Here is a 22,857-nt window from a genome sequence, read left to right on the forward strand (position 1 = left end):
CAGGAAGAAATACCATAATCTTTGGGTTCACTTATGTTAAAGGTACATTATTTGCTTCCTGTTGAACACTGGGCCATTTTCAGTAGCTTCAGAGCATCTCAGATTCAATAGACACTCAAGCCCCAGTCTCATTGACAAGTACAGTAGGACCCAGCATCTTCCCAATGTTATATTTGCACGGGGGTTAAGAACCTAAGTGTTTGTGAAGTATCCAGGGATGTACATAGCTTCAGCAAGCAGTTGTATTGACCCACTGAGGTGCTCCAGCTGTTTCCTGTGACTTTTATTTCAAAGGGTGCTTCTTTTCCAGTCAGTTGCACAGGACTGCTGATGAGCTCCACCTGAGTGGAGAAAAGGTGCTGTTTCAAGTAGAAGTGAAAATAAAGAGCTGAGTAACTCATCCTTCATTTGGCCACCTGCTGCAAATCAACTGAGTTGTGAAACATGCAGATATGAATGATCCAGGTTTCACTGAACACACTTAAACTTTAAGCATGTTGAAATCTGGTATAACTTGTGTGCTTACAGATGAGCAAATGTATTAGTATGCACAGGTTTGTTTTGTACAGACATGGTAAATTCCTGCCTTTCTGGAATGTCAGTAGGGTGCACCAGCCTTTTTTTTTGAAAACCTGTGTTACTGGAAACTGCCCAGTACTCAGGTAGTAAGCTCTTTGGGGTATGGACTTTTCTTCTGTGGTTGTACAGCGCAGGAGGGTTTTGGTCCAGGGCTGGAGTTTCTGGGCCCCACTGAAATACAAATAATATTTTCCAAGGTTGCATTATTTAATATTCACTGGTCCACCTGTAGGTGAGAATTTGGCACCCTCCTACACATTACACGTAAGGCATGATTAACCAGGTAATCACGCCTTAAGTTGTGACCCAGCTACATGTTTAACCAATTAATGGCAGGCTAAAACAAGAAATACACTACAAAGTTATGCCACAAAAAATGCGTAATAACTTGTTAGTTTGTTCTAATCACTCCATTAATTGAAGGTGCAGCCAAGTCCTGTGACTGGGAGCCCCATCAACTGAGGGGCTCCCAGCCACAGGGGAGCACCACTGGTTGCCAGCCCTTCAGCTGACAAGGCTCGCAATTGAGGCAGTGTTGTCAGCTGTGTGGCTTGCTGTGGGGAAAAGGCCACTCTCCATGCCCCTCCTGTGATGCTGGGATTGCAGCAGGGCCATATGTGGGGGATGCTGCTGCGGCCCTGAGCCTTACACCTCAGGATGCTCACAGCACCAGTAGCGTTCTTCCTGCCAATGTGGGCTGCAGGGCTCACGGTGGCAGTGGTGTTCCCCATGCTGCCACCCCTGCAGAGCCCACACTTCAGGAGGCTCACACCATGGGCAGCGTTCTCCTTGCTGCTGCCAGTGCAAGCCCTACAGCTCACAGTGCTTGCAGTGGGGCCACCATTCCCAGCGCTGCCCCCACTGCAAACCCTGCTGAGCCACACTAGCTGCGGGGTCACAGCTGCAGGAGCTGGTACAGGGGGAGCCCAAGATTGTGATCCAGCACTGGAGATAAGGTGCGATGGGATCTAGTGCACAATCCCACAATTGCACCTCCTGCCATGCATGTGTGGTACGGCAGGAGCCACAATTATGTGAATTGCACATTAGATCTTATCACACCTTTACTGGCATGTGTAGAGGGGTCCTTTAATTCTTAAATGGGAGAGTAAAATATTAGAGTTTTACCTTTATGCCAATGATAGGCTTGGGAGAAGCCTAAGCTGGTTCTTTCCCCCCATACACCAGCATTTTCCTGCATCCTTTCTATACATACAGTCGCTCGAGGTTCCCTACTCCTGGAAAACCTTTTTATTTCTGTGCAGATTTACTGCTTTTATGGCCTGAAGGCTCCAACAGACTACGTAGATTCTTTTTCTCTGGAAAGCAAACTCTTTTCATTCTTTTCATTAAGAAGAGTTTTGTCAGGCAGCCAGTTATCATTAGGTGGCATTATCGCTTCTTCCCTGATTGGCTATTAACATTTTCTTTTTGATTAAATGGATCTTCAATGCATTGTGGGAGGCACAAGAGAAGGAAAAATCCAATAGCAAAGTCTAATTAGAAAAATAAGTTAAACAAAAACATTCTTTGAGTTTTCAATAGCGTACTTGGAACAAAATCTTTAGTTTGGAACAAAATATTTGTTTCTCTTTTCAGTTTTTCTTTTATATTGAGCAGTTTTCTTGAGCATGCTTAATTTCAACATAACTATGATATTTGTGAAAAAGCTAATTTTGACCAGAAAAGGTTCACAGTTTCTAATAAGATGACTGCTACATTTGATACTATGCTGTAGAATGGCTTCCTAAGAAAAGTTAGAGCAGTTCCATCACTTCACTTATTTGAATCTAGCAAATTTTTGGAGATTAGGTACAGTAGTAGGGAGTCATTGTGAACTGGTTCCAGGACAGATGGGTGGGAGGAGGCCTGATTCACTGTGTGTCTCTTGTTTTTGGTACGGTTTTGTGCTGTGGTGTTTAGGGTTCTGCCCTGGCTCTGATTCTTCCTACATTGCCTTCCAGATATCCTCAATGAGGTGCTTATCAAAGAATGTGACATTGCTAAGCCAGTCGTCTTGGAAGATGAAGAGGAGGAAGAGGAGGAGGAAGAGGTGGAAATTGATGGTTGTTTTCCAGAAAGGGACTCGCTGCTTTCTTCCATTTCAGCAGTTTCCAAGGAGTCTGTGTACCCTGCTCTATCAGAGGACATGTCTAAGCATTCGAGGATATCCCTTTTCACCAATTCCAAGGACTCTCTGTCAGAGCTGTCTCTGGTCTCCAAGAAGACATTCAAGTCCTTTGTCTCAAGCCTCAAGGACTGCATGGACAGTGGCTATGCAGAAGACAGTGATGAGAGCTCTCTTGAGGTTCTGGGGAGGCCAGAGCTGAGGGAGAAGACACTTCACAAACAGAGGCAAAGTCTGACCAATAAGATCTACAAACTCTTCAAGAGCAGAAGCCAGCTGGTCTTGAGGAAAGACCTGAAAGACTATCGAGACATAGGGTCGCTCTCGCTGCCTCTACGCCGGGCTGAGAGCCTGGGCAATCCAGAAGCCAAGCACCGCATCCCAGCACGCTCCCGGAGGGCCCACTCCCTGCCCCAGCACATGCTGAGGCTACGCCTGCCGCCGCAACACACAGCCCAGAAAGTGTGTGTCCAGCGCAGACCTTTTCTCAGTTATGATGAGGATACCAAGGTGTCTACTTTGCGTGTTGTGGTCTTTGGGTCAGACCGCATCTCAGGAAAAGTGGCCAGGGCCTACAGCAACCTCAGGTGAGCAGGACAACACCGTGGGAAGGTGGCTCTCGTTACAATGTATGTACACTGCCCTGACCCTGCAATCTATCCCCTGGAGTTCAAAGGCTGTAATTTCAGGTGGTCTCACTCTGAGCATCTTACTTAATTCCCCAAAGGATCTGACCCCCATCCTCTGCCACCTTTTTATGAGGCTGATTGTACTGGAAGGTGATGATGGAGAATAGGATTTCTGCAGTTATCTTTCAGGATAACTTTACCACAGTGTCTCCCTCCTTTCCCCACAGCGCACATACAATTCTAGTGCATGTAGACCTTGGCCTTTATAAAAGAATCAGGGATTCAAATCTTTACCTAGAGAGGTTGTGGAGTCCTTCTTACTGGAAGTTTTTAATGTTAAACAAACATTTCTCTGGGATGATTTAGACAGAGAAGATCCTACCTTGAGCAGGGGATTGTGATAGATGATCTCTTGAGCTCCCTTCCAGCCCCATTTTTCTATGATGCTACAGTGTCATTGCTGTTTGGCAATGGCATTAAATCATGTCTTGATATTATGAGGCCCCCACTGGGTTACGTATCCTTCAGAGATAACAAAATAATATTCCCTGTGCCAAAGAGCTTACCATTGAAGTCAAATGATGGAAAGTTAAATGATTTCCTTTGCCCTGCAGGTGAGTGTGGGAGGGGTGTGATGTGGGGGTGTGCACATGCACATGTGGTGGTGCAGGCTCACATATGTGGCTGATAGCACATCTCAGTGCACTACCATTGATCTCACTGGCTTGCCAGAGTGTTTTGCCTCACTCACCCAGCCTCTTTCCTCCCTTCTAGGTTGCAAGAAAGCAATTGTCCATTACTGACAAGGTACTTCAAGCTGCAGTTTTTCTACATCCCTGTGAAAAGGAGCAGTTTTACCTCATCTACACCACTGACATATCCTCCTTCTCCAGGAGAACCTCATCTCAGAGCCTCAGCACAAATGGTGGTATGTGTTTTGCCTTCTATCCTAGTGCAAATGGTTCTCTGCATCACAAAAAACCCAGGCTTGGAACATAACAGCTCAGCAGAGAAGCCATACACTAAACAGGAACCGGGGAGAGAACCTCTAAGGCTGGAAGGCTGGAGCACTCTGTAAAGAAAATGCTGTCACAGGTTCTCTACTCAGCCTGGTACCTCCTGGGCCTTAATTTGGCACCTGCCACCCACTAAAAATTAGTTTGTAAGAATTAAAACAAATGAAATAAACCACAAGTGATTGTCCATCCGGTTGCAGGAGCCCTTCTTGGCTGGGATGGAAAGCAGCACCACTGATATCTCCAATTACATTGGGATGTTGGACCCATGGTACGAGCGCAATGTTCTTGGACTGATGAACCTGCCTACGGATGTCTTGGGCCAGGTATGTCCAGGAAAAAATGAGCTTGGCATAGAGTCTTTCCCTTCCCCTCCCTTTCCAGAGTTATTATGGGGTGAGAGGTTCCCTATTCCTTTGGAGTGGCCACCCTGTTGCATCAGTTGGCAGTGACCCTGACAATCCCAATCCACTAGGCTCAGTGTATTTACAGATGATATCTGGCTTCTGCGCCAGACCCCTAATTTCCCTGCCTCTCCTCTAGTGTGTTCACAGAATGGTGAGCAGGAAGGCAGCATCCCTGTCACCTCTGTTGTGCATTAGGGAACAAAACTACCTGTAAGGAAATAAAGAGAGAGACTCAAATGTGAAAGTCAGTCTTTCTGTTACTGTGCCATCATGGTCCTCCTTGTCCCTATTGTCAGTAGAGAGGGTTGCACTCCCCTCTCATTCTAGCAGCTGGTCCCAGTAGGGTAGGGCTGAAGGGCACTTATGGGTGAACCTCTTCTCTGATGTGCCTGTTTGAGGGATAAATGGAGGTTTTTAGTCTCTTCCCCAGTACTTTTCAGCCCTGGGCAAGCAGGACATAGGACAAACTGAATGTGTTTTTAATTTCTCTCCTTGTGCTTACACTAGCAATCTGTCAAGCCTGAAATGGAGCCGCAAGAGGACTCCAGGGAGCAGCTGCCTATCCTGGCTGACATGATTCTTTACTACTGTCGGTTCGCTATGCGCCCAGTGCTGCTGCAGCTCTATCAGACAGAGGTAGGCAGGACTGGAGCTTTCCCTCTTATCTTATCTGATCGTGGGACTGGTAGTCTCTGAATGGACCAGCTAGGAGTCCAGTTTTCCCCCTGACAGAGCAGAACATCTCCCCATTACTGCTACCTCCATCATGCTTAATGGTTTGGCCAGTTTATTTGTCAGACTTGGCCAGCATGGGTGGTGAAACTGTGCTTCCATTAGCTGTCTGCCTGTACCAGCTTTTTCAACATAGCAGAGCCTCCTAGTTACAGGTACTACACTGACATGGGCTACAGGTTGTGAGCTGATGTACCTGGTCTGGTAAGTGAAATGGCCTAGGAGGCTTCTACATTAACACTGGCCTGCTACTCTTGTACCATGGGTGGTTTCTAACACTGGGACTCGGGCATACAGAGCAGATGACACTATATGGTCCTTGAATCACTTTTTTTCTTTTGTATTCAACTATTTAAAACAATTTAATGCTTGCAATTTTAATTAAATGCTTTTTATGCTTGCAATTTTAATAAAGGACATTTAAAATAATTTGAAATGAAAAATTGTAATGTTTTATTCTGAAAATTACAATTTTTTTAGGATTTATTTTTAGAAGTTTTTTTATACTAACAATTCACAAAATTGTGAAGCATTTCAGTACCTCAGTGTCCTTTTTTGCAAAAGTGCTGGGGATGTGCCCAGCTGTTGTCATGAATGTTGTTTTGATGTTAGCTCACTAGCATATCTCCTGTCTTCTCCACCTGACAGCTAACCTTGATGGGGGGGCAGAAGATAACAGAGGTCTTCATCCATTCCTTGGAGCTGGGGCATTCAGCTGCCACTCGGGCCATCAAAGCTTCAGGTATGTATTTGCTCCCCTTTGTGTCACACATCATGGATATAATAGTAATATAGTCAGCTTTAGAAATGGAGGTGCAGATAGACCAGAAGGTAGATGTTTAATGAGTTGCTGCTTACAAAGGATGGAGGACTTCAGAAGAAAATCAGACCAGTGCCTGGCCTGGGTTGGAAGTGGGGCTGGGAGAAGACTGTGGTGAGAGAGACTGCTATGAGCTGGGATCTAGAGATGTTTCTTTTGTTTTTATTTTTTTACAAACCTAGATATTAAAGTCATAAAGTTATAAAGCTTATATTTTCCTTCAATGATGTCTTGCCAGCTTCCATATCTCAGGGAGCATTTTCATTATGTTCATCCTGGTCTGAAGTTAATTTAAGATAACTACAAATAGGTTCTTCCCTGTCATCAGACCCTGATACAGTATAGCTGTTTCAGAAGGTGGTATTTATCTTGGGTTTTTTGGCGCTGTTTGCTTACTGCTTTATTCTTTCTACTTTGTGTGTTATCTCTTGGACTTGACTTCTAAAATTCTGTGCTTACACTTTATTTAGGCAAAGCAGAGAATTGATGCATTTCACATGAAGGCACGTAATCTGCCCTGATATATGGAAGTTCCATCTATTTAAAAATTAAGTATTTTTAGTACAGAAAACAGCTACAACTACAGGCACACCAGTATTCATACTGCTTGGGCGCCAGTTTTGTTTTCCATGGTTGTCTGAAATGTTGTGCCACCAATAAAGACACCTACTGGTTGAATAACATACTGCTAAAACATAGGGGTTAGTTTTGTTTTTCCCTGGACAGATTGCTTTTCTATTCTAACTTCCTCTTCCTGTCTCTGCTAAGCAAACTGCAGTGTCCTACTTGCAGGAAGTCTATTGCCTCCCCGCAACTATGGACGCGATCAATTTATGGTTCCTATAAATAGTGAACCAAACAGCCTTCTTTGGTTTGAAACGTTAAGAGGCCTGATTTTAACTGGGCCTCCAGTTAAACTAATGCAGTTCTCACACTTGCTCTTTTATACCTGCAATACATTTTCCAGGGCAATGTACTAATGGACTTCAAGTACAATATTTCAGGCCCAGCTTGATTTGAGTACAAATTTGAACCTGCAGAAAAGGAGGTCCATTTAGAAAACCACACTTTTGCTCTTTTGTATTTTTTCCAAGGCACATTTACCTAACAGTGCCCATAAATATTTTTTAATTGTTAATCCTGTGGAGATGTCAGCACCCACTTGCCATGTTTCACACTGAACATCCCAAGTTAGCTTATTTACATCTGAGGCAGTTATTAAACTCCATTTTATTTTTCTCTTTTGTCCTCAGTCATATTCTAGTAAAATGATTGGAAGACTTCCTCTCTGATGCAGTAGCACATATCAGGCAATGGAAAGGATCACCATTCCTAAACTGTCTCAAGTGTTCTGAACAATTGGCAAAATAATAATTCTTGGAATTGGGAATGGATGTTAGGTGTAGGGTGGAATGGGAGAGCCCCTAGAAAAACATGATTCAAGGCCCAAAGGAAGGCTGAAGTATAGTATATTGTGGTTTTATATTTGTTTTTAATAACCAGGAGTGCCAACTATCATATATGCTGCAAGGGGTGACTCCTATGTCCATTTGTCCCACGAGGTTGAAAATTAAGATGTTCCTGGCCCACTCTTCTGCTGTTTTCTGCCTTGTGATTTGAGAGACAGAGGAGAATTGGACCCATCAGCAACAAAGTGGCTTTTGCTGAGGGGGTCTGGAAATGTATTGAATGATGGGGAGGAAAAAAGCTGTTGTGTGGTTTCAACTCCTGTTTTGTATTGCACAGGTCCAGGCAGCAAAAGGCTGGGCATAGACGGGGACAGAGAAGCAATCCCATTAACACTACAAATTGCCTATAGCAAGGTAACTGTTTGGTACTGACATGGGGACAAGTGCTGGAAGAGCAACTTCAGTATTTAATGGACCTGTTGCTGGATTAAAGATTTTAAAAGAATCCAAGAAGAAATCTCCCTTGGTGGAGAAAAAATAAATACAAGTCAGAAAGCTACTGCATTAGGGAAGCATGTTTAATATAAAATGATGACCAGGGAAAGGATATCTGGTGCTTCTAGGGCTAAGCTGCTCTTCTTTCTGTGGGGTCAGAAGGGAGGACAGAGCTGTACCTCATATGGTATCTATAAGGTCAACTCTGCCCTGCCTTCTGCCTGGTTTCAGATTAAAGCAGCTAAATACCTCTCCCTGGGGTCAGGAAGGGATATGTCTCCTACATGCCATGTTCAATAGTCAAGTGCATCATGGATATTTTTAGAGGTGCACTAATATATCAGTGGCATATAGGATCACCACCAATAAAAGGAAACTCAACACTATCAGCAATCGGCTTTTTTGGCCAGTGTAGCCAATAATGTCACTGATAAATGCCGCATGCATGCAGCTGTAGCATGCACGTGGCCAGGAATGCAGCCAGGCAGCTTGGAGGAGAAGGGGCATGGGGGAGCAGATCAAGGCCCCCACGGTGAGGGAGGGGGTGGGTCAGGGGTAGCCACTGCTCAGCCAGGGTGGTGAATGCAAGCCCAGGAGTGGGATGGAGCCGCAGGTGACTTATCCAGCAGATGGAGAGGGGTGTAGGGCGGGTGGGTGGCTCCCTGCTGCTGCATGTACCCCCAAGGTGCTCATCCAGGGGACACAGAGGGGATGTTGGGAGGGTGGGTGGTTCCCCACCACTGCACACACCCGCAGGGGAGGCGTAGGGGGCATGTGCCCCCCCACCCCAATTTGTGTGGGGGGTGAAGGTGGGCTGCCCACTGTGGGCTTGAGACCAGGGGCTGCACTGGCCTCTTCCTAATGGAGGGGCTAAACTGGGTCTGCATTTGGGGCAGGTGGGAGTGGGGTGGGTGACAGTGGTGCTGGGATGGGGGGGCTACAGGGTCAGCTATTGCCACCCCAAAATTGCCCATAGCCACCCTTCTCAGTGCCAGTCCCAGCCCAGCCCCCCTGGCCAGGATGAAGCCAGTGCAGCCCCTGGCCTGAAGCCTGCAGCAGTCTGCCCACCCTCCCCCCACCACACAAATCCAAGGGGACACATGTCCCCCATACCTCCCTTGGGGGTGTGCACAACAGTGAAGACCTGCCCCCCTCCCCACCCTGCTTGTACCCCCTACGTGAGCCACCTGCAACTTTGTCCCACTCCCAGGGTCGTATTCACAACCATGACAGGACAGCACCTGCCCCTGCCCCAGTCCCTCCCTCATTGTGGGGGCCTCATTCTGCCCCTACCATGCCCCTTCCCCCCCCACAGACTTACTGGTCAGATGCAGCTCTCCAAGCTGCTGGGCTGCATCCCTGTCAATCAGCTATCGCATAGGTATCATCTGATATGGCTGGTTAATAATCAGCCATTGGTATCGGCCAAGAAACTTTTTAAAGATGCAGACCCCTAACATTTTTTGCCTACCTCTGAAGGATGAAGTGTAGGTCACTACATGATTTAGAATATCTGACTAGGTGCCATATCTGGAGACCAGTTTATAATATTGTCATATTTTGTAGTGTAGACAGGATATTCAACTTCATCCTGACATTGTCCTACAGCCTTAAGAATCTGTGACGTAACTAAGTCCCCAGATATTGTTCTGCTCACAGTGCCTGTTGTCTAATTGAAGGAATTCCTTTTTCTCTGAATAGCTGCAAACTCTCACACAGGCAAGAGAAAGGGCTGTGAATTGATTCTGCCTATTGGGCCCTTTCTGAAAAGAATTGCATGACACAATGAATATACAACAATCCAGCTATTGTTTATTCATCACACTGTGCAGCTATCAAACATTGACCTCATGGAGAGCTAAGGCATTTAGCTTTTTACTATACAAAGCAGGTATATTTTAACAGCTGCCAAAAGTTCTGGTCCAGCCAGCTCACGTAAAATCCAATTCTAAAATAAACCATCCAGAAAGTCCAGAAAATCAGGGGTGGAGTGAAGCAATATCATGGTATAGTATGACCCATTGGCTTTTGGTTGATCCCTACAGACAGCAATCAGCGGAAGGAACCGTTGGAACAATGTTGAAAAGGTCTGCACGTCTATCAACGTCAGAAAAGCCTGTAAGAAACACGAAGAACTAGGTGAGTGTTGGTGACCACAAAACCTTACAGGGGATGTCGAGGGCAGTGGAGGGGATAATGGTGAAGTATCAGCATAGCAAAGAGTGCACATGTAACAGAAGGTGGCAAACTGGAGTTGTCCTTTGTACCTTGGGACAAAACAAGCCACATCTTTCTGATTCAGGTCATCTTCACATTTTCAGAGGGCCACTTCCAAGGAAGAAAGGTATCTGACATCCTGTTATCTTGAGATTTCCAACAAAGGTGCCTTTCATGGTTGTTGTGTCTGCCCACTAGATGGAAACCAGCCACTCGTTTCTTTTAAGCAGAATAACAGTCATGAGCACATGGCACCCTTTAGTCTCTGACCAGGGATACAATGGTTGATATAAACATGAAAGGCTTCACATCCTATTAACCATCTTGGGAGCCCCAAATTAAAAACAGTTCTGTGTGGCATATAGGTAAAATAAAAGTACTGCATGCCTGAGATAAACAGCAGAGGAGCTGGGCCATCAGTTTGCTCCAGAGCAGATTTTTGACCTGTTGGTTACAGGACCGAGTCCTGTACTCTGTACTGCGCCTTTCACATCTTCCCTGGGGTAATTTTGCATTGGCTTTTTCTGAGCAAACTATAATTATATTTATATGTTACCCCAGGAGTGAAGCCCAAAGCTTACAGGTGGTGCAGAGAAGGAAATCTAGTAATCATTCCCTGTGCAACTTCATTCTTTCTGTCAGACATGAAAATAGGGCATCATGCGAGCAGCCAAGTTTGTCCAGGGCAATAGGGTCCCTGATTGCACAGTCACATTGTTTCTGTGCTTCAGGCCATCCTGGGGCAGCCTGTATTCCCCCTTTGCTACAGAAATGAGGATATCCTTTGCCCTGTGTAGTCTGGGATGTCCCAGGCCATATCTGAATGCCCATCTGGGGATGGTGCAACCTGCTGCTTTCCAAGAAAAGCATGTTCTTGGTATGGATGTTTGCTTCCTCTATGCAGTAGCTCATCACTGTTCTCTAGAGTGAAAGGTCTCTGGCTTTACTGGGCTGTGTGCTTTGTCCATCCTACTGTCAAATGGAGCTAGACCCCTCCAGTAAGCTAGTGGCTGAGTTTTCTTCCTCCTTCTCTAAAACAGCTGGGTGTACGTTGTTTTTTATTTCTTAAATTTCTTTCTTTAGATCCTTTTTCAGTACAGTGTGCCCAGATCCCCCATTTTTAAGTGTAGAAGCTGTTCCAAGATTGTAGGCTTCTTAATTAGAAACCATGGGTATTCTCTTTACTTAAGAGCAAAACCACTATTGCACATACACATCAGGTTGCAAATATAATGAGACATTTTCAAGCAAATCTACTCCATTTTACTGAAATGCTCTGTGCAGTGTTCCTGGCTATAAAACTAGGAATTGAGACCAGGGAACCAGGTGAATCAACTGAACTGGAGCCTCTACATGTAAGCCTCTATATTGGTTCTCTCCCATCAACTTAGAAAGTCAACTCCCTCCCCCTCCTCACCCCCTTCTTCCATGCCCCCCCCCTTCCCACAAAGCTTGTATTGCCATTATATTTTTCTAACCACTAGCAATATGCTATTTGTAAAAATTACATTATTACCCATTTTTATCCCAATTCTGGAGCTCATCTTGCTGTTCTGCCTTACAATTTGGGTTAATTCCAAGCATCTTTCTATAGGTAATGTAACATCTAGGAAGATTTTTTTTTTCCCTAACATACCTTTGAAATACCTTTCCAACATACTGGGATTACCTCCTATTTTTAAGTGGAAGAACATGCTTTCCATATAAACCAGTTTGGCCACAGGATGTCACTGTTATTCCAGATACCTGTTACCAATTGAACAGTATCCTATATGTCATGGTGGAAGGATGCTATTGAAGACATAAGGGCTCAGCCTATGGAGCTAGAGTTTGTTCTGAGACATGATGCAAGAGTTGCTTTTGTAGCTTCAGTATTTAGGCATAAAATAGTTCATTACTTACTTTCACTTTTGGAGTACAAGTAACTTGGGGATGTTCAGTATGTGCTAGATATTTCCTGAATTTCCTAGTTTTTCCTCTGCTTCTAGAATCTGTGTTTATGCTGTGTGTGTGATTGCTTGCAGAAAAGGCTGAAGGAATATCAGTTTGATTTACATCAGGGTGTGTAGTTGGAAGCTGTTTTAATTTGACAGCATAACAGTCTTTAGGAAGATGTTCTTATCCCAAAAGATGTAATTAAATTCAAGTTGTATAATCGTAGAAAAACAGGGCTAGAGGGGACCTCCAGAGGTCATCTGGTGTGACTCCCTGCCTCAGCCAGGATTATTCCTATCAAAATTACCCCATACTAATCCTTGCCTAACCTATTCCTAAAACTACCCAGTCAGCCCTGTCATACAACTATGAGGCATATTGTGCAAAGACACCAAAATTACCCTAATCTGCCACAGGTGAAGCAGGGGAACAATGGGAGTCAGTGTCTTGTTGCTGTAAAGGCTGTTAAAATGTACTTGAGAGGTCCAAAGAAGAGGGCTATGTTCCCCACTACAGAGGAAGACAAACCTCACAATAGCATGTACCAGTCTGATCATGGAGTAAAATTGCTTCCTGATCCTATGTGATAACTGGGCTGACCCTGAGCAAAGGAGGAAGACCCTTTAACCAGAAGCCTCTGGGCCCCAGCAGGAGCATTAGTACACCCCAGTTAAAATCCCTAGCCTTGGTTGCAGCCAACACCCAATACCGTTTGAAGAAGGTAGAAAAAAACCCCCAGACACATGTAGCAACAGGAAAGGAAAAAATCCTTCCTTGCCCCACGTGGCAACCAGCAAAGTGTAAGTGTAGGAAAAACCAAACCTACTACCCTCTACTCTGCTCTGTAGCATGGGGACAGCAAGTGTAGTTTTTAGACATCACACCTACAAAGACAGTAAAGCTCCTCTTTCTGTATCTTTTCTATAAACTTATCCCAGCTGCTTTAACTTCCTTTCATAACTAAGCCAGTTGTGGACGTATGCTACACTCTCACCAATATCCCCCTGCTTTAGGAGGCAGAGCTCTTTTTTTGATCTCCTAACAGTCTATCTGTTGCTCTTTACAGAGCTCCCAAGGCATAACTGCTCCTAGATCTTCCCTGACAAATGCTTACCCAACATTGTCAAAACTTCCAATGATAGAGATGCCACAACTTCCCTAGGCAGTCTAACCTAACTTCTCCATGCCCTGTTTAAAACATGGAGCACACAGCACTCTAGATGAGTTCTAACCTGTGCTTAGTAAAGAGGCACTATCACCTCCCATGTCCTGCACCTAATGCTCCTACTCCTGCACCCCAAAACTGCATTCACCTTTTGTGCAGCTACATCACACTGCTGACTTGTATAGAGTTTGTGATCCACCACAAGTCCTAGATCCTTTTCCATAGTGCTGCCAGTTGTTATGCATCTTGTACTTGTGTTTTTGATGATTCTTCCCAAGGTGTTAGCACATTGCATCTGTCAGCATTGAACTCCATCCTGTTGGCTTTAGCCAACAGCTTTCCAATCTGTCAAGATCCTTGTGAATTGTGCTTCTGTCCTCCAGTGCACTTGCAGTTCTTCCCAGTTTTGTGTTATCTGTAAACTTGCTCAAAAAGCTCTCTATTCCAGGATCTAAATCATCAATAAACACAGGGCTGACCCCTGAGGGACACCACTCAAATGCTCCTGTTGTCCTGACATAGATCCATTTGCTTGCAGCTATTGAGCCAGTTGTCTATCCCCCTTGTAGTTTTGTCTAGTCCACATTTCTCCAATTCCTTTATGAGAAGGTCACATGGGACTTGCCAAAAGCCTAACTGAACTCCAAATATACCATATCCACTGCAGTTGTTTCATCCATCTAGCTGGTTGTTTTGTGTAAGGAAGTCAAGTTTCTTTGGTTCTGGAATGCTACAGTGTCACCGATCCAGCAGAGTATTTTCTGTCCTGCAGAGTGAATCCCACTGACTAACACTATGATGGTGTCTTGCTCCTGTGGGTTTGGTAGTATTTTAATGCTCCATTGTTGCGTGTGTAAGTTCTACCCTTACCCCTTTTAATGATGCTATGAAAGATAAAATGTCCTCCAACTCTCTAGTGCCATCTAGTTTTTCTACCCATCTGATGTGCAGCAGTATTCTGGTCTGAGTCCTCTTCTTATGAGGATGACCTCATTAAAATGACAGAGGTGTGTTAAAGATACTTTGAAGTTCCTTTGCTATGTGTTTTTTTTAATTGACAGAAGGTCCTGAGTTCTCTTTCTGACCATTACTCTGATCTCTCAAAGCCCCTGTGCTCTGCTGGCAACCCCTGAGGAGATGAAGCTGGAGGTTGCTTCCTCTGGAGCATGGCAGTTCTGGGCATTAGGCATCGGGGCTATTTCAATTAGAATCAGGGACCTTTAAAATAACCCAAATAACATTTCTTGTGTTCTAGACTCAAAAGTGGAATGCCTCAACCTAACCATAACAGAAGTTGTCAAGAGGCAAAACTCCAAATCAAAGAAAAGCTTCAATCAGGTAAATCAAATTGCTACGTTCTTGTCCTCCCTTGTTTGGCAGTGAGAGGCTAGCCAGTAGCTTGCTTGGGAGACAAAATGAATTTAGAGCCATGAAGCAGCCAGATACCAACTCTTGAGCTTTTGGTGCATTTGCTTCAAGATGGGAGTGGAGACTTTGCTCTGTGTTTGCTAGCAGGGGTAGGGTGATCTCACACGTTCAACTTGCTAAGTGCAGTTAAAACTCAAGCAGACACAAGTTCAAGCAGTTTAGCATGTGTAAAGTACCCTCATGATGTTGCAGAGTTATTCTCTTTTGAGTGAAGGTTATCTCTCACCAGGTACTAACTTTAATAGATCACTACATTCCAATGACTTGCAACTGCTGCACATGAGGATCCTACAAAGCTCTTACTCAGCTATGGCCTGTATTTGTTATTAGGGCTGTGCAAAGCTTCGGGTGCTGATTCAATTTGGTGGCCGAATCTCCAAATCTGAATCGAATCAGGGGACCAATAAAAAGGTCCGAATCAATTCAAAGCTCTCCAAATCTTTGGAAAAGATTAGAGGAAAACTGTATTAGACTGGTATCCTTAGAAAGGGATGACTGGATGGTGGATTACAGCAGCATGCACTTGTTGGCCAGCTGATTGTTACTTTGGAGCAGGAGTGTAAAACTTGTGGCCTGTGGGCTGGATCTGGCCCCAGGAGGTAGGTCATTCAGCCCACTGGGCTTCTCATGGGCTGGATGACCCACCTCCATGGGCAAGATGTGGCCTGCAGGACTTGTTGCTGTGCCTGCTGGAGCTACTCCATCAGGGAGTTTTGATCGTCTTTGACTAAAATTAGCGGCACGGGAAGAGGGAGGGCAAGCTGGAGTAGTGTTAATCCCCTGGATTCTGGAGCTTCACTGAAGCAGTGGCTCCAGCAGCTTTATGGGTTAAAGCCACCACTAGTCACCCTGCTGCCAGAGGTGGTTCATCTGGCCTGCAAGAAGTCCCACAGTCTGTGCTGGGCTTGTGAGAAGCCCCATGGTCCAGGACCAGCTTGCAGGGCCAAATGAATGTCACACCAATGTATTAGAGTAGCGAATATGGCCAACAGTGGCTCATGCACACACAGAAGCACGCAGTGAGTATCTTACGCTGTGAGAGCCTCCATTTTGACTTACTGCCCCAATCCAGGCCAAGTTCTGACATGGAAAGGTACAGTACACACTGAAAAGAATCCTAGCTGCTTTTCCAGGTCTCCAGCTACCCAAATCATAAAACCTAGCTGTGCTTGTTTGGCCACAAAGCATTGCCAACATACCATGTTATCTTTTTCTCTCTCATAGCAAATCAGTGTGTCCCAGATTAAAGTGGACAAGGTCCAGATCACTGGAATCAACTGTTCCTTTGCTGTGTGCCTGGACCAGGATGAGCGGAAAATCTTGCAGAGCGTAACCAGGTAGGAAACTAGCAGAGTGTAACCAGCCTGCCCGCAATAGGCCCATTCTGCGTGTATGAAACCTGTCTCAGGCCACACGTGTGCTTTGAGAAAGCCAGCCCCCTGAAGCCTTGGACCTATGGTTCAACCTTTTTTCAGGTCTTTGCCCCATTTTTAGTCGGGTGACATCATGGTACCGGATATTTTGAATATTTGAACAGCACATTTACCGCTGTTCGCATGTCCAAAGTTAGCAAGGGTTTAGGCCCCAGGACTGCTCTTATCCCACAAGGATTGTTTTATGGAGGCAACCTATCCCTCAGTGAAACAGAGCTGTTTCCCCATTTTAGCTTGTACTTTCCATGGGATAAGAACAAAGCCACAAACAATTACCACAGAGCAGCTGGGCTTTGGTACTTGCTCCCTGGTAATTGCAGGCACAAAAACTAGTTGTGTACTGGCAGTTCTTCCTTAGCCAGTGAAACCTAAACTGGTGCAACTTACCCCTGTTTTATTCAAAGGTAAGCTACACCAGTTCAGCTCTCATCATGGGGTCACTGAGGGTATGGGATTCGTTAACACAGAGCAGATCAAGTGCAGAAAAGGCAGGCTTAGGCAGATAAGGAGCTCTGTGGGACTGGAGCCCCACTGGGGGTCACAATCCCTAGTTTAGGGACCACTGTTCTAGATGAAAAAGTGCTGCTTAGGCTTTGCCCCTGTTTTGAATGTCTGGGGCCAAAACTCTGGAAAATATCCATTACGGGAATTGGGGATAACTTAAGTAGGAGTATGTGGCCCTACACAGCACAGCTGAGCTGCAGGTCATAAGCCCATGTGGGAGTCACAGTGCCATGATGGATGGGGCTTCTCACAGGCCCAGCACAGACTGTGGGACTTCTTCCAGGAAGTCACGATGGATCAGGAGTATCAAGCCCCTCCAGACCTACAGGCTAGATGAGGGTTGCTGGTCCTTTCTGCATGCCAGTTTTTTTGGTGCCCTAAAAAAGGGTCCTTTGTGTTATTTTTCTATATGATCAAGGCCAGATTTTAATTCCTTTATTTCTGTTAGAGCTGAGGAAGTTAATTTGAAAGTTTGATGCATTAAATGAAAAAGGAGCATTATACACTTGTTTCTGGACATGCAAAAGAATTGTGATTTTTTTGAAAGCCTACGTATTCAGAAGGGATTATTGTTTTGTAGATACCTCCACTTAGGGTGGTCTTTTTGGGAATACCAAAGAGGGATTTGACTCTTCAGTGAGGTATTGCTCAGCTCTTCTGAAAATGAGGCCTTTTAAGGGTGTCTGTGAACTCTGTATCACCATTGTCTGTGTCCTTTTTGTACCCCCAGCCTTTGGGTCACAGCTGGACACAGCACAAAGATTTCCATTTCCTGTTTTTTTTTTCCTGCAGGTGTGAAGTCTCGGCATGCTACAAACCCAGGGACAATGAACCCTCTGGAACGAGGAGATCCTCTTCGTTCCATCTTTCTCAAGACCCTTCTGAGTTTTGTTCTCTTCTGTGCTTGCCCATTGTCACCTTTAGTGGAGCACTGCCATAGAAAATCCTGCAAGGCCAGGCTGACATGCAAGATCTCATTTTGCTTCAGACCGTCCAGTGCATCGTGGTATCTGTGAAAGCAGTCTCCAAGAGGACTCCTCCTCCATCAGGTTGGAGACCTACATCTTTCCACCAATGACATCCTGGAACCTAAAGCATTAGTACAGTGGACAAGCTGTTCTTAGTCTGGATATCTAACATGCATCTGAGAAAGACTAAGGTCCCTCCAAAGGTCTGGCTGTTGTCCCAGGCTCTGGGACAGAAGTGATTTCCTGAAAATCTCTAGATGGTGCTGCAGATCTCTGGTTGGAAGGGGTGCGGTAAGAAGAGTAGAGACACTTTTCTGATCACTGATGAGGAAATGGTGGTGAACTGTATTTGAAAGAACCTTTCAACTAGTGCAGATACTGGGGAGAATATGATAGATGGACCTAATGAGGGACATGCAAGGATAAAGAGATTTTTACTGACCGTAGGGTGTAAAGTTGCCTTAAATGCCTGGTGAGCTGCAGACTACCCTTAGAATATTCTGAAGATGCTTCACCCAGAGCAAAGTTGGGTTCACCGTCAAAATTACAAATGATTTGGAGTTCAGAAACATGTTCACCGTTAAGGGTTGTTTTTTTTATGGATGGGACTTATTTGTCCTATAGGTTGGTCCACAGAGATGACTAGATTAGGACTAGAAAGATGATTGTGGCTTAGTGGTCTCATGCCACTGATCTAGTGCAATAGGTTATATCTGGAGTTATTTCATGCACCAAATGATAATTACTGTAAAACCAGGTCACCCAAGTGATCGTTTTCTAAAAACACAGTTTCTGAAGCAGACAGGCTGTCCTTATCAGATAAATGGCCCTGTATCCTGCTTACCTGCACTGAATCTCACCTTTAAAAGAACATGAAAAGGTTAAATGTGATGCTTGCTTTGAGTGCTGTTGAAAGAATTACACTCACAAGAAGGTAATGGGACCAACAGCCAAATACTGGGCAAGCCACTGTGCTGAGTGTGAATGAGTTCAAATGTAACAGAGAGACAGATTTGCTGCAGACTGCCCTGGGATCAAAAACACTAGTGACACCTACAGTAGATATAAGATGCTGAACTCTGCATTTCTTTCTCCAACAGTCCAAGGAAAGCCTCTTAACTTCCTTTTTTCCAGTTATAAGGCTATAGGTACAAAGTGCCAGAAAGGTGCAATACCTGTGGGTGCTGTCTAACCACAAAGACAATAAGAGGTGGAAGAGTTTGTTAACTGTCTCAGTGAAGTAACTATTTGCACACACACGTGGCTGTGCTTCCTGGCATGGTCACTGCTTGGCTTGTTGGTTCCTAATGTTAAGATGGGCTTGGTCAAGTGTCCCCTGCTAAAATGGCCTTTACCAGCCAGAAGAGGATCACTGCATTGATGGTCTTCCTCCATGGCTACTGGGATTGGCTTGGCCATGTAGAGGTCAGTTCAATGACCTTTGAAATCAGAAAACATGGGATTTATTTTGCCACTGGTTTCAGTGGGAACAAGTTCTTAGTGAGTGCATGTTGCATCTGTATCTGCCTTTGATTTTATTATTTTGAGACATCCAGTAGTTGAAGGATTAACTTGTATAGAGATGTCAGGAGCCCTTTTGCCCTTGGTTGCCTGAGATAAGTGTAGCCCAGGCCTGTGTGCCTTAGTTTCTTTTCATCCTTCCCAAGCGGGCTTTGTACCCAGTGTATTTTTGCTGGGGTCTTGCTGAGGTTTTCTGTAGCTACAGCTCAGAAGCAAGCTAGCTGCACTCAGAAATTAATGTGCATAAATGGGGGAAATAGAGGTTATCATAGGCTTCTTACATACCCCTCCCCATATTGTTTTGTTTGCATTTTAACCCCCCCAATTCCCAGCATTCTTTGCTCCAACCAGAAGGCACCTCCCTCCAGATCTTTAATGGATCCTTTATTCCAGCTGTGCTGCACTCAAGTCAGCTAGAAGGGATACTGCTGAGAAATGTGATTTGTTGGAGTACTTAGAAGGAAGGCAGGTTTATAGTATTCCAGGTCCTGCAGGCCATGGGCAGCGAGGAGTCAAGGCCCTCATTCTCAAAGCCCCAAGCTGGTTTAGCTTTGCCCCTGAGATGTTGCTCAGTGGGTACTGTACATAGCACAGATGCTTCCCATGTGTCATCTATGTGGGCTAACTACCACCTTGTCCATCACTTTGAGGACTGGCTGTTTTTGAACCCAGAGTTTCTGGTCTGGAAGTTAAAATGGGAGTGAGAACTCCCGCTTGTGGTATGAGACCTAACAGCAAGTTACTGCTTCTGAGCTTTTCTGGGGAGAGAGAGGACAGATTAAGACCTGCATGGAGCAAGCCCTCTCTGCTAGGCATAGATCCAAAAATGGTGCCTTTTCTAAAAGCCTTGTTATCACTCTGTTGTTAGCCTTCAAGCATCCCCCTTCTCCCATGCCCAAATTTCCACTCTTGTTATGTGCATGAAGACCTTGGATGTTTTTCATCTGCATCCTGGAGGGCTCTGAAAACTGCCTGCACAGGGCTGAGGCCTGTGTTTCTTCTCCGAATGCTTGAATAATGCCATCACTAGGTATTATAGAGGAAGACTTTGCATGCAGTGAAGTGGGTCTCAAGTCTGTGGCATCATGTGGCCCTGCACCAATGGGAATTCCTGGTTGCAGGGAAACTTGCTTCTATTGCATAGCTGAAGCTTCAAGAAGGAGCCAGCTCCCCATATTATATCTATGGAACCAAGAGCACCTACACCCTTAATTTATTATTTGCACATAATAAAACGCCTCTATTTTTGTTCTCAGTGATCAGTCCAAAGAAAATGCCAAGCTGCCACCAACTTGCAACATGAGTGGCAAGAGCTTTCTCCTCTCTGAAGGAACTGGGTCATTTTAAAACCTCTTTCACAGAAACAGCCAGAGTGTGTGAATGAGGTCACTAACCCACACAAAGATTTGAGGCCCCATAACAGAAATTGGGTTTGATACACATCCCTTCGGTTTCCCCCTGTAAAATAGTTGTGTTGTTTTATTGCACTACTCTAACTTCAGCCTATCAAAGGACTCAGTAAAGTATTTCTTAATGGATCTTTTATTCCACACATTTGGAAAATATTTTCCTATTGACTTTTAATTTTTTAGCAAACCATTTGACTTTTTTTTGTCTGTTGAACAGTTGAAAAGTCTCAGCTGGTCTTGTTTGTTTGTTTTAACACTTTTAAACAACACCTTTACCTGTCAGAATGCTGTTTGTGATCTTAGCAACTGTGACTAAATATATCCTTGTCCCCACTAATGGTGCAAATGTTGATGCCTCAGTTGACCCCTCAAAAATATCAGAAAATAGAATTTCCCTGTGATGAAGGAAAAGAAGCACAAACCCTATGGATTTATAACTCTCTTCCATTATACGGTTTTAGATTTGTTTTAACGGTAGAACTTTTCAGGCTAAGCTGTACATATGTGAAACATCAGTAAGTTTGTGTAAGTAGCTGCGCTGATTTGTAAAATATTGTTCAAAGAACTTCTAAGATAATTATAAAATATTAAATGTTGATTTATTTCATGTACAATGTGAGTGACGTGTCTGTACCAGCCAGGTCCTGAGTGGGAAAGGGAAACTGGAATAGCTGGAGCTAAAGGTCCCGTGCAAGGTTTAAATTCATGGCTTATCAACCTAAAAACAATGGTGCTACTGTGTTTCAGCTAAAGTATCATACCTTTAATTGACAGCAGTGGAAAGTTCAAGGCCTTGGGACCCAGGCAGTAGAGAAGGTGAAGATCTACAGTGGGTTGTACATGTTTTTCTATAAACAAAGAGCAACCAGTTCAATATCAGTCTAAACTTACTTCTATATTGGACTAAGGGGAAAAAAACAAAAAATTGTCAAGTGAGAGCACACTGTGGGCTGCCCCTGTTCTGCAGATAAATATGGGATTTGTTCTCCAGGGTTGTAAAATGTGTTACTCCTTTGACCATGAATGAAGTGCTTACAAGTTGCATAATAAAGCATTGGAGTGAGAGAATGGATTACTGCTTATAGAAACAAATACTTCACTCTCCTTGAGTGATAGACTATGAATGCTTCAGTAAGTTTTGGACAAATGGTGTGTTTTGAGGCTATCTCCAGCCTTCATCTCAATGCATCTGCCCAGAGTTGTTTTTAGGACTGAGTCAGTACTGTAAAAATACCCTAAAATATTTTTGTAATTTTTAAATTTGTATTAATAATTTCAAGTGTATCTATCTCTATTTGTTGCTTTCCTACTCCATGACTATTCAAGAAAACAAGCTGGTTGGAGAAATCTGGGGGAGTAGCACAGTTTCACAAGCTTGAAAAAAAAATGCAGTTTTTATGGACAATATGAACAAAAAGAAGCTATTTCATTTGCAAACTATTTATTATGAATTAGATAGTCATCTCGATTCTAATCAGAATGAATAAAGTTTCACCAATTTTAAGTTTTTTAAAAAAGTTTTAGTTTCTTTTGAACTCTTTCAAAGAAAAGCTGGGTTGTTTTTTCAGTTTTCAGGGTTTGGTTTTGTTTTGTTTAGGAGACTTTTTCCCCACTCTCCGCATTTTCCCTTCCTCCCCACTTTTTTTAGAGAGAAAAAAATAAGTGAAAGACAAGGGGTGGAGGAGGAAACAAACCAACATGGAGTTGTGGCATTCAATTAAAAAATGAATGCAACAACAAGTTCTTGTTTCATTCAAAAGTTGGTTTGGAAAATGCCTGCTTTTTTTTTTTTATAAGTTAGTTCTGCTACTCAAAACACTGTTAGATACTTTGCTTCCTGTTTTTATGCAACAGCAGGGATTTAGCAATATGCTTACCATCAAAATGTCTGATTAAACCCAGATCTATTCTAGAAAATATATGCCAGTAAAGCTATAGTTATACCATCAAAACCACCTTGTTCAGGTGCCCTTGTTACAGTAGAACTTTAGTTCCTATACAGCTGATGCCAATTCCAGGAATGAAATACTGGTAAGATCTACCAGCAAAAAGCACTTTTATG

At 44.2% G+C, this 22,857-nt stretch overlaps 1 protein-coding gene and 1 long non-coding RNA gene across 2 annotated transcripts in view; one reads left to right on the plus strand and one right to left on the minus strand.

Annotated features, from left to right (window-relative positions):
• PIK3R5 (phosphoinositide-3-kinase regulatory subunit 5) overlaps window positions 1-21,402 on the plus strand; it is a 52,099-nt gene extending 30,697 nt beyond the window's left edge. Inside the window, exons 9-18 of the mRNA XM_019542767.1 lie at window positions 2,544-3,294; window positions 4,111-4,264; window positions 4,553-4,678; window positions 5,267-5,395; window positions 6,140-6,233; window positions 8,058-8,134; window positions 10,261-10,354; window positions 14,788-14,870; window positions 16,185-16,297; window positions 17,690-21,402. Of these exons, the coding sequence (XP_019398312.1) occupies window positions 2,544-3,294; window positions 4,111-4,264; window positions 4,553-4,678; window positions 5,267-5,395; window positions 6,140-6,233; window positions 8,058-8,134; window positions 10,261-10,354; window positions 14,788-14,870; window positions 16,185-16,297; window positions 17,690-17,837 (1,769 nt within the window). The 3' untranslated portion in view covers window positions 17,838-21,402. The remainder of the gene's footprint in view (window positions 1-2,543; window positions 3,295-4,110; window positions 4,265-4,552; window positions 4,679-5,266; window positions 5,396-6,139; window positions 6,234-8,057; window positions 8,135-10,260; window positions 10,355-14,787; window positions 14,871-16,184; window positions 16,298-17,689) is intronic.
• Window positions 84-17,969, minus strand: LOC109315176. Its single transcript, XR_002102451.1, has 4 exons — window positions 17,888-17,969; window positions 7,245-7,249; window positions 886-889; window positions 84-97 (listed from the first exon to the last, which is right to left on the minus strand). It is a non-coding gene; the product is annotated as an uncharacterized LOC109315176 (long non-coding RNA).
• Window positions 21,403-22,857: the final 1,455 nt, after the last annotated feature.

Source organism: Crocodylus porosus, unplaced genomic scaffold (genome assembly GCF_001723895.1).
Source record: "Crocodylus porosus isolate Cpor-Errol unplaced genomic scaffold, CroPor_comp1, whole genome shotgun sequence".
Lineage (NCBI taxonomy): Eukaryota > Metazoa > Chordata > Crocodylia > Crocodylidae > Crocodylus > Crocodylus porosus.